Source organism: Mustela nigripes, chromosome 17 (assembly GCF_022355385.1).
Source record: "Mustela nigripes isolate SB6536 chromosome 17, MUSNIG.SB6536, whole genome shotgun sequence".
Lineage (NCBI taxonomy): Eukaryota > Metazoa > Chordata > Mammalia > Carnivora > Mustelidae > Mustela > Mustela nigripes.
In genome coordinates, this window is record NC_081573.1 from 24,837,102 (window position 1) to 24,849,224 (window position 12,123).

Consider the following 12,123-nt stretch of genomic DNA (forward strand, 5'->3'; position numbering starts at 1 on the left):
GAAAAAAATCATGGAAACAAATGATAATGAAAACACAACGGTTCAAAATCTGTGGGACACAACAAAGGCAGTCCTGAGAGGAAAATATATAGCGGTACAAGCCTTTCTCAAGAAACAAGAAAGGTCTCAGGCACACAACCTAACCCTACACCTAAAGGAGCTGGAGAAAGAACAAGAAAGAAACCCTAAGCCCAGCAGGAGAAGAGAAATCATAAAGATCAGAGCAGAAATCAATGAAATAGAAACCAAAAAAACAATAGAACAAATCAACGAAACTAGGAGCTGGTTCTTTGAAAGAATTAATAAAATTGATAAACCCCTGGCCCGACTTATCAAAAAGAAAAGAGAAAGGACCCAAATAAATAAAATCATGAATGAAAGAGGAGAGATCACAACTAACACCAAAGAAATACAAACTATTATAAGAACATACTATGAGCAACTCTACGCCAATAAATTTGACAATCTGGAAGAAATGGATGCATTCCTAGAAACATATAAACTATCACAACTGAACCAGGAAGAAATAGAAAGCCTGAACAGACCCATAACCAGTAAGGAGATTGAAACAGTCATTAAAAATCTCCAAACAAACAAAAGCCCAGGGCCAGACGGCTTCCCGGCGGAATTCTACCAAACATTTAAAGAAGAACTAATTCCTATTCTCCTGAAACTGTTCCAAAAAATAGAAATGGAAGGAAAACTTCCAAACTCATTTTATGAGGCCAGCATCACCTTGATCCCAAAACCAGACAAGGATCCCACCAAAAAAGAGAGCTATAGACCGATATCCTTGATGAACACAGATTCGAAAATACTCAACAAAATACTAGCCAATAGGATTCAACAGTACATTAAAAGGATTATTCACCACGACCAAGTGGGATTTATTCCAGGGCTGCAAGGTTGGTTCAACATCCGCAAATCAGTCAATGTGATACAACACATCAATAAAAGAAAGAACAAGAACCATATGATACTCTCAATAGATGCTGAAAAAGCATTTGACAAAGTACAGCACCCCTTCCTGATCAAAACTCTTCAAAGTGTAGGGATAGAGGGCACATACCTCAATATCATCAAAGCCATCTATGAAAAACCCACCACAAATATCATTCTCAATGGAGAAAAACTGAAAGCTTTTCCGCTAAGGTCAGGAACACGGCAGGGATGTCCACTATCACCACTGCTATTCAACATCGTACTAGAGGTCCTAGCCTCAGCAATCAGACAACAAAAGGAAATTAAAGGCATCCAAATCGGCAAAGAAGAAGTCAAATTATCACTCTTCGCAGATGATCTGATACTATATATGGAAAACCCAAAAGACTCTACTCCAAAACTGCTAGAACTTATACAGGAATTCAGTAAAGTGTCAGGATATAAAATCAATGCACAGAAATCAGTTGCATTTCTCTATACCAACAGCAAGACAGAAGAAAGAGAAATTAAGGAGTCAATCCCATTTACAATTGCACCCAAAACCATAAGATACCTAGGAATAAACCTAACCAAAGAGGCACAGAATCTATACTCAGAAAACTATAAAGTACTCATGAAAGAAATTGAGGAAGACACAAAGAAATGGAAAAATGTTCCATGCTCCTGGATTCAAAGAATAAATATTGTGAAAATGTCTATGCTACCTAAAGCAATCTACACATTTAATGCAATTCCTATCAAAGTACCATCCATCTTTTTCAAAGAAATGGAACAAATAATGCTAAAATTTATATGGAACCAGAAAAGACCTCGAATAGCCAAAGGGATATTGAAAAAGAAAGTCAACGTTGGTGGCATCACAATTCCGGACTTCAGGCTCTATTACAAAGCTGTCATCATCAAGACAGCATGGTACTGGCACAAAAACAGACACATAGATCAATGGAACAGAATAGAGAGCCCAGAAATAGACCCTCAAATCTATGGTCAACTAATCTTCGACAAAGCAGGAAAGAATGTCCAATGGAAAAAAGACAGTCTTTTCAATAAATGGTGTTGGGAAAATTGGACAGCCACATGCAGAAAAATGAAATTGGACCATTTCCTTACACCACACACAAAAATAGACTCAAAATGGATGAAGGACCTCAATGTGCGAAAGGAATCCATCAAAATCCTTGAGGAGAACACAGGCAGCAACCTCTTCGACCTCAGCCGCAGCAACATCTTCCTAGGAAGAACGCCAAAGGCAAGGGAAGCAAGGGCAAAAATGAATTATTGGGATTTCATCAAGATCAAAAGCTTTTGCACAGCAAAGGAAACAGTTAACAAAATCAAAAGACAACTGACAGAATGGGAGAAGGTATTTGCAAAGGACATATCAGATAAAGGACTAGTGTCCCGAATCTATAAAGAACTTAGCAAACTCAACACCCAAAGAACAAATAATCCAATCAAGAAATGGGCAGAGGACATGAACAGACATTTCTGTAAAGAAGACATCCAGATGGCCAACAGACACATGAAAAAGTGCTCCATATCACTCGGCATCAGGGAAATACAAATCAAAACCACAATGCGATATCACCTCACACCAGTCAGAATGGCTAAAATCAACAAGTCAGGAAATGACAGATGCTGGCGAGGATGCGGAGAAAGGGGAACCCTCCTACACTGTTGGTGGGAATGCAAGCTGGTGCTGCCACTCTGGAAAACAGCATGGAGGTTCCTCAAAATGTTGAAAATAGAACTGCCCTATGACCCAGCAATTGCACTCTTGGGTATTTACCCTAAAGATACAAACGTAGTGATCCAAAGGGGCAAATGCACCCGAATTTTATACAGCAATGTCCACAATAGCCAAACTATGGAAAGAACCTATGAACAGATGAATGGATCAAGAAGATGTGGTATATATACACAATGGAATACTATGCAGCCATCAAAAGAAATGAAATCTTGCCATTTGCGACAACATGGATGGAACTAGAGCGTATCATGCTTAGCGAAATAAGTCAAGCAGAGAAAGACAACTATCATATGATCTCCCTGATACGAGGAAGTGATGATGCAACATGGGGGTTTAAGTGGGTAGGAGAAGAATAAATGAAACAAGATGGGATTTGGAGGGAGACAAACCATAAGTGACTCTTGATCTCACAAAACAAACTGAGGGTTGCTGGGCGGGAGGGGGTTTGGGAGAAGGGGGTGGGATTATGGACATTGGGGAGGGTATGTGCTTTGGTGAGTGCTGTGAAGTGTGTAAACCTGGTGATTCACAGACCTGTACCCCTGGGGATAAAAATATATGTTTATAAAAAAAATTAAATATTTAAAAAAAAAAGAAAGAAAGAAAGGCAAGATGCATCTATATGTTGCCTATAGGATAATCATTTCAGACCTAAAAACACATTCAGACAGAAAGAGAAGGGACAGAAAAACATTTACCATGTAAATGCAAGTGAAAAGAAAGCTGGGGTTGCAATCAATACTTATATCTAATAAAAGAGACATTAAAGGCAAAGACCATTTAAGAAACAAAGAAGGACACTACATAATGACAAAGGAAACAATCCAACAAGAGGATCTAACAATCGTAAATATTTATGCACCCAACATGGTAGAAGCTAAATATATAAAACAACTATTGACAGACATAAAGGAAAAATCAACAGGAATATAATAATGGGGAACTTTAATATCCCACTTACATCAATGGATAGATCACCCAGACAGAAAATCAACAAAGAAACAATAACTTTGAATGATATAATGGACCAAATGGACTGAACAGATATATATTCAGAACATTTCACCCAAAAGGACGAGGAATACTCTTTCTTTTCAAGGGCACATGGAACACTCTCCAGATTGGATCACACATTGGGTCATTAAACAAGTCTCAATAAATTCAAAAAGACTGAAATCATATCATGTATATTTTCTGACCTCAACAATATTAAACTAGAAATAAGTCACAAGAAAGAATTTGGAAAGAAGACAAATACATGGAAACTACATAACATGATACTAAACAATGAATGGGTCAAGGAAGAAATCAAAGAGAAAATAAAAAAATACACGCAGACAAATGAACACGAAAACACAATGATACAAAATCTTTGGGATACTTCAAAAGTGGTCCTAAGAGGGACGTTTATAACAACAGAAGTCTCAAGAAACAAGAAAAATCTCAAATAAACAACATAAGTTTACACCTCAGGAGCTGGAAAAAGGAACAACTAATGTCCAAAACCAGTAGAAGTAAAGAAATAACAAAGATTAGAACAGAAATAAGTGAAATACAGAAAAAGCAAAAACAAAAACAGAAAGATCAATGACTCAAAGCTGGTTTATTGAAAAGATCAACCAAAACTGATAAACCCTTAGCCAGACTCATCCAAAAAGCAACCCACTCCTGAAAAATAGAGAACTCAAATAAACAAAATCAGAAATGAAAGAGGAGAAATAACAATGAATAGCACAGAAATACAAAGGGTTATAGGGAAATATTATGAAGAATTATATGCCAACAAATTGAACCTAGAAGAAATAGATAAATTCCTAGAAAACTGTAACATCCCAAATTTGAATCAGAAATAGAAATACTGACCAAACTGATTACCAGTAGTGAAATTTAAGAAGTTTTCAAAAAACTCCCAATAAACAAAAGTCCAGGACCAAATGGCTTCATAGGTGAATTCTACCAAACGTTAAAAGAAGAGTTACTACTACCTATTCAATAGCTCAAAATTTAAAAAAAAAAAAAAAAGAAGATGAAGGAAAGCCACTCAATTCATTCTATGAAGCCAGCATTACCCATAATAAAACCAAAGAAAGTACAAAAGATAAAAATTATAGGACAATAACTCTGATGAACAAAGATGCAAAAAAATCCTCTACAAAATATTAGCAAAATGAATCCAACACAACATAAAAAATCGTTCACCTTGATTAAGGGGATTTATTCCAGGGATGCAGCGGTGGTTCAATATATGCAAATCAATCAGTATGATATATCAAATTAACAAGAGAAAGGATAAAAACCATGTGGTCATATCATCAAATGCAGAAAGAGCATTTGAGAATTTACAATATCTATTCATGATAAAAACTCTAACCCAGTAGTTTTAGAGGAAACATACCTCAACATAATAAAGGCCATATATATGAAAAACCCTGGCTAATATCACACACAATGGTGAAACACTGAGCTTTTTCTCTAAGATCAGGAATAATAAAATATGTCCAGTAATTACTTTTATTCAACATAGTACTGGAAATCTTAGCCACAGCAGTAAGACAAGAAAAAGAAATAAAAGGCATCCACTGGTAAGGAAGAAGTAAAACTTTCACTATTTGCAGATGCCATGATTTTATATATATATACATATACATATATATATATACACAAACACACACACATACACACACACACACACAAAGTGTACCATAAAACTACTAGAACTGATAAATGAAAACAGTAAAGTTACAGGATACAAAATTAATATACAGAAATCTTGCATTTCTATACTCTAATAATGAAATAGCAGCAGAAGTTAAGAAAACAATCCCATTTACAACTGCACAAAAAGCAATAAATACCAGGAATATACTTAACCAAGAGGGTAAGTAACCCATACTCTGAAAACTATAAAATGCTGGGGAAAGAAACTGATGATGACATAAACAAATGGAAAGATACTCCATGTTCATGGATTGGAAGAAAGAATATTGTCATAATGTCTATACTACCCAAAGAAATCTATCAAAATATAAAAAACATTTTACACAGAACTAGAACAAACTATCTTAAAATTTGTATGGAACCACAAAAGACTCCAAATAGCAAAAGCAATTTTGAGAAAGAAGAGGAAAGCTGGAGGTATCACAACTGCAGATTTCAAAATATAGTACAAAGCTATAGTAATCAAAACAGTATGACACTGGCAGAAAAATAGGCACATTGATCAATGGGACAGAATACAGCCCAGAAATAGACTCACATGTATATGGTCAATCTATGAAAAAGGAGGAAAGAATACACAATGGGAAAAAGTCTCCTCAACAAATGGTACTACATAAACTGTGCAGCTACATGCAAAAAGAGTGAAATTGAACCACCTTCTTACACCATATAGAAAAATAAACCCAAAATAGATTAAGGACTTAAATGTGAGACCTGAAACCATAAGACTCCCGAAAAGAAAATAGGCAGTAATTGCCTTGACACTGACTGCACCAACAGTTTTCTAGGTATGTCTAGAGAAACAAGAGACAAAAGCAACATTAAACTACTGAGACTATACCAAAAGAAAAATCTTTGCACAGTAAAGGAAACCATCACCAAAACAAAAGGCAACCTTCTGAACAGGAGAAGGTCTTTGCAAATGATATTCAATAAGGGGTTAATATCCAAAATATATAAATAACTTACATAACTCAACACCAAAAACCCAGATAATTTGATTAAAAAATGGGCAAAGGGCCTGAAAAGACATTTTTCCAAAGACATAGATGGCCAACAGATACTTGGAAAGATGTTGAACATAACTAATCACCACAGAAATGAAAACTGCTATTAGATACCACTTCATATCTGTTAGAATGGCTTAAATCAAAAACATAAGAAATAAGTGTAACAAGTGTTGGCAAGGATGTGGAAAAAAGGAACCCTCTGTGTATTGACTGAAATGCAAATTGGTGGGGCCTCTGTGGAAAACAGCATGTAAGTTCCTCAAAATATTAAAAACTGAATTACCATATGATCCAAAGATTCCATTACTTTGTATCAACCCAAAGAAAACAAAAACACTAATTTGAAAAGATAGAAACACCCCTATGTTTATTGCAGTGTTATTTACAATAGCCAAGATATGGAAGCAACCAAGGATCCATTCATAGATAGATAAAGAAGATGTGGTATATATACACAATGGACTATTAATCAGCCATAAAAATGAATGAGATCTTGCCATTTGCAATACATGGATGACTCTAGGGGGTATAAGGTTAAGTGAAATAAATCAGAAAGCCAAATTTCATATGATTTTATTCATATGTGGATTTAGGAACAAAATGAACAAATACACACAAAGAAACAGAGACAAATAAAACAGCCTCTTAAATACAGAGAAGAAAATAGTATTTGCCAGAGGGGAGATGGGTGTAGGGATGAGTGAAACAGATAAAGGTAATTAAGAGTACCGTTATCCTAAAAAAAAAAAAAAAAATGAAAAAAAAAAAAAAAAAAAAAAAAAAAAAAAAAAAAAAAAAAAAAAAAAAAAAAAAAAAAAAAAAAAAAAAAAAAGCACAGTTATCCTGATGAGTACTTAGTATTGTATAGAGCTGCTGATTCATGAATTCATGATACTGTATACCTGAAACTAAAATAACACTGCATGTTAATTATATTTAAATAAAAAAATAATAATCTAAGCCAGGGAAAAAGAAAATCAGCCTAGGCTGAGAGGACATCATACACTTAAAAGTACTTAATAATTTTATATACACCTTATATTTATATGTAATGAGATTTTTTTATCCTCCAGGTGGATAGAGATTAGTCAAAATGGTTGATTTTTCTTGGTACTGTTTCCAAGGTCACCTAAAAACAAAGGTCCCCCAGCAAGGGGAGATTTAATTTACAATAATTATTAAGTATATGACAACCATATTTCTATTATCAGTAAAACTAATATAATTACACTTTTAAAAAAGTAGACAAAAGTAAATCTTTCTGGTTTGATTGTCTATCTCCCATTTCTCATATTAAAAAAAAAAAAAAGGATAAAATTGTTTGCTGTAGAAGTCATACTTAAAAGCCCTAATCTTGTCTATACATAGCTTTTCCACTCAACTGAGTTTCTTTCTGTGAAAAAAATTTGAGTCATGACCAACATCACTGACTATACTTTAAGAGATGCCTGATAATGAATTTCCTTCCACAAACTGCATGATAAATTTTTGAGATCTGCTTATTTTTCATCTGTATTAAATAGACGGGATATCAAGAGATCTAAAATTAAAATTTGTTAAGTGTCTATTGTGTGCTTGGCACTTTGCACACATTATTTCATTTAATTTTCATAAACATACGAAGCACTCTTATTCCCATTTTGCACAGGAGGAACATGAGGTTTAAAACTTGACCTTTATTTGATCAATGTCAGTCAGTTGGCCAATTTGGCCTGTCCTCAACTCCTGTCCTCTACAATGCAGCCTGAAATTCAATTTTAAGATTTGGAGTGTTCTATTCTTCACTAATTAATATTTAATACAGTCTATGCCAAGCTAAAAGTAAAATAAAATAAAATCACATCAGTTTGGAGATCTTCAGTTTGCCATTAAAATATACACATATTGGGAAAGACTCCTTAATTCTGGTTAAGGTGGCAGTAAGTTTAGTGCATGTTGTTCTTATTTTCTTTATATAAGCCTGAAGGCAAGAAGGAAAAATTAGTCTTTTAAAAAGGGTTTTCTTCAATAAACCATCATGCTGACAAATTAAATGACAGTAACCTCTCTCAACAGCTGACAGCCTAGCAGGGGCCCTGTTAACATTCACATTAGGGCAGACTGATTGGTTTAATTGGCAGTCATGCCTAAAAACCTGCAGAGGAATTGATGCTGAATGAATCATTTCCTTTAGCAATATTCAGCAGTTTGAATGCAGCAATGCAACCAAAGGCTCTTAAAGTTGTTCTATTTATTGTTGAAACCAACCGACCAAGTGATTACTTTCATTTTATTTTCTAAAATTGTGTGCTTTTTACTGAAAGCCATCATTTAAAAATGTTTCAAAGAAAAGATTTCTTACCACATTTTCCCATATCTCAAACTGGAAGGTACTAGAGGCAGACAATGTCGTGAGGAATAAATCTAGAAGGAAAATAATAGAATGGTAAGTTTTGTTACTGATGTATACATTTAAAACAGGAAGAAAAACAGTTATTAATAGAGTTGTACTTAAACATATTTTAAATTATTTTTAAGGAGCTTGATCCTGTCAAAGAAAAGAAAGCATATTATCCTGTACTAGTACAACTAAGGAAAATGTATTTAAAGGCAGCATTTGGTATTATTCCTTCAAAAGCATTCTTTATTTTTAAGAGCAGTTATGTGTATTAACCTTTTTTATCTTATACATTTTTATTTTAAAGCACACTATATTTTAAACAAAATATTCAAATTAGAATCACATTGTGCTTTCTCACCTAAGAGCTATGCTTCCTTATGTATCTCATATATATATATTAACACTTAAGCCATATATATATATATGGCTTAAGTGTTATTTTAAGTCACAGTATCATAGCATCCAAAATCTTTAGTACTTATGTTAAGTGAACAATAAATTGTATTTCAAATTCTGAATGGAAGAATTGTCTTCATGTAGTCCAACTAAAAAAATTTATTTTATTGGAAAGTGTAAGATTTTTAATAAAATTTGTTGAAAAATAATAGGTTGACAGTCAAATCTAACACCCTATTAATCCAAAGGCCAGGTGAAATGCAAATCTATTCTAGTAGTAGTATTTATTATATATGCATAGTGGCAATTCTACTTAGCAAATACATAGTTTCAGAATGATGAGCTGACTCATAAGAATATTAAAATAACATTACTCTTTCATGCTTTAAAAAGTGGGAATTATTCAGAGTGATATGCAGACCATAACTATTTTAAAGAAAAGATTTTTTCTGTCCTATTAAATTTGTTTAAGAAAACTATCCTTCACATTTTAATGTGTTTTCTGTAGAGATTTCATATGAGTTTAATGAAGCTCATTTATGAAATAATTATAATAATAAGAATTTTCATAGAATCCCCAGAAAGCTAAGTAATTTCTTCTCTGTTACAATTAGTTGTAGTTAAACTCCTGATTCCAAGTAAGTGAAACTATTCTTTCTGTCAATATATCAGAAATCTCTTGATTTATTTTTACCACACTAAGGATGCTTTCCCTGTCTTTTTGAAGTCTTTTATGAAGATAATTTCTTTCTTTTTTTTTTTAAGATTTTATTTATTTATTTGACAGACAGAGATCACAAGTAGGCAGAGAGGCAGGCAGAGAGAGGAGAGAGGAGGAAGCAGGCTCCCTGCTGAGCAGAGAGCCCAATGCGGGGCTTGAAGCCAGGACCCTGAGATCATGACCTGAGCCCAAGGTAGAGGCTTTAATCCACTGAGCCACCCAGGAGCCCCTGAAGATAATTTCTTTACTCTGTACTTCCATGCTCATCTAGGAAAATTCCCAAACAATACCTGAGATTTGTGAGATGATGCACCTACAGCCAACATCCTCTCCTTTTCCCATATACCCTCCACATTGCTATTAGCATGATGAAAAAATAAAAGTGCAAATCTGATCTCATTCCTTCTCTTCCAGTATCTCTTCTTCCCATATGAGGAAGCCTACTTATCTAAGTTTCCACGCTCATTTCCTGCTACTCTATCACAAGAAACTGACTCTCTATAGTACCCTTTTATGTCACAGCTATCTGATGTCCCCACTGTCCCTGAGGCCCTTCCTCTCCCTAGGCATAGCTTTCCCTTCATTGTTATTCCACTATGGTATCTCAATTGGCATGATTACAAGATCCTATGATATTCCAGTTTCATATCTGTCTTTCCTGAGCTTCTTGAGGGGAAGAGTCATGCCTAATTGGTTTTTATATCTCTGTGGTTTCTATGTACTTGGAAATGTGTTTTACAACTAAATGATACCATACACACACACACACACACACACACACACATGCCCCACATATATACACATATACATGTCTACAGACATATGCAAGTGTGTTTATGGGTATATATATGTATATATATATTGTATTTAGTTATATAAAATATACAGTGGTTCCTGAAAATTTGCTTGAACTATCTATAAATAGTTACTCTATTGCATCTTTAAAAGGTATCTTGGGAAAAGAAGGGTTTTATGTTAGAGCATTTCATTCAAAATATGTATGACTGATTATATTGACTCCTGTCTTAGGAATGTTTTAAAAACTGTTAATTTTTATCTGAAAATATGAGCCTGGTAATGGGTATTATGGAGGGCAGGGATTGCATGGAGTACTGGGGGTTACATGCAAACAATGAATCATGGAACACTGTATCAAAAACTAATGATGCTTGGCATCAGGGAAATACAAATCAAAACCACAATGAGATACCACCTCACACCAATCACAATGGCTAAAATTAACAAGTCAGGAAATGACAGATGCTGGCGAGGATGCGGAGAAAGGGGAACCCTCCTACCCTGTTGGTGGGAATGCAAGCTGGTGCAACTGCTCTGGAAAACAGCATGGAGGTTCCTCAGAAAGTTGAAAATGGAGCTACCCCATGACCCAGCAATTGCACTACTGGGTATTTACCCTAAAGATACAAATGTAGTGATCTGAAGGGGCACGTGCACCCGAATGTTTATAGCAGCAAGGTCCACAATAGCCAAACTATGGAAAGAACCTAGATGTCCATCCACAGATGAATGGATCAAGAAGATGTGGTACATATACACAATGGAATACTATGCAGCCATCAAAAGAAATGAAATCTTGCCATTTGTGATGACATGGATGGAACTAGAGGGTATTGTGCTTAGTGAAATAAGTCAAGCAGAGAAAGACAACTATCATATTATCTCCCTGATATGAGGAAGTGGAGATGCAATGTGGGGGCTTTGGGGTGTAGGAAAAGAATAAATGAAACAAGATGGGATTTGGAGGGAGACAAACCATAAGTGACTCCTAATCTCACAAACAAACTGAGGATTGCTGGGAGGAGGGGGGCTGGGAAAGGCGGGTGGGGTTATGGACATTGGGGAGGCTATGTGCTATGGTGAGTGCTGTGAAGTGTGTAAACCTGGCGATTCACATACTTGTACCCCTGGGGATAAAATACATTATATGTTTATACAAATAAAAAAAATTGATTAAAAAAAGTCTTTTAAAAAAAAGACTAATGATGTACTGTATGGTGACTAACATAACACAATTTAAAAAAAAATTTAGGAGGAGTCAAGATGGCGGAGAAGTAGCAAGCTGAGACTGCTTCAGCTAGCCGGAGATCAGCTAGATAGCTTATCTAAAGATTGCAAACACCTGAAAATCCATCGGCAGATCGAAGAGAAGAAAAACAGCAATTCTGGAAACAGAAAAACAACCACT

General features: G+C 34.8%; 1 protein-coding gene across 1 annotated transcript in view; it reads right to left on the reverse strand.

Moving 5' to 3' along the window:
* The window catches only part of ITFG1 (integrin alpha FG-GAP repeat containing 1), a 310,112-nt gene that overhangs the window by 201,042 nt on the left and 96,947 nt on the right, over positions 1 to 12,123 (reverse strand). Inside the window, exon 7 of the mRNA XM_059383282.1 lies at positions 8,762 to 8,823. Coding sequence (XP_059239265.1) covers positions 8,762 to 8,823 — 62 coding nt within the window. The remainder of the gene's footprint in view (positions 1 to 8,761; positions 8,824 to 12,123) is intronic.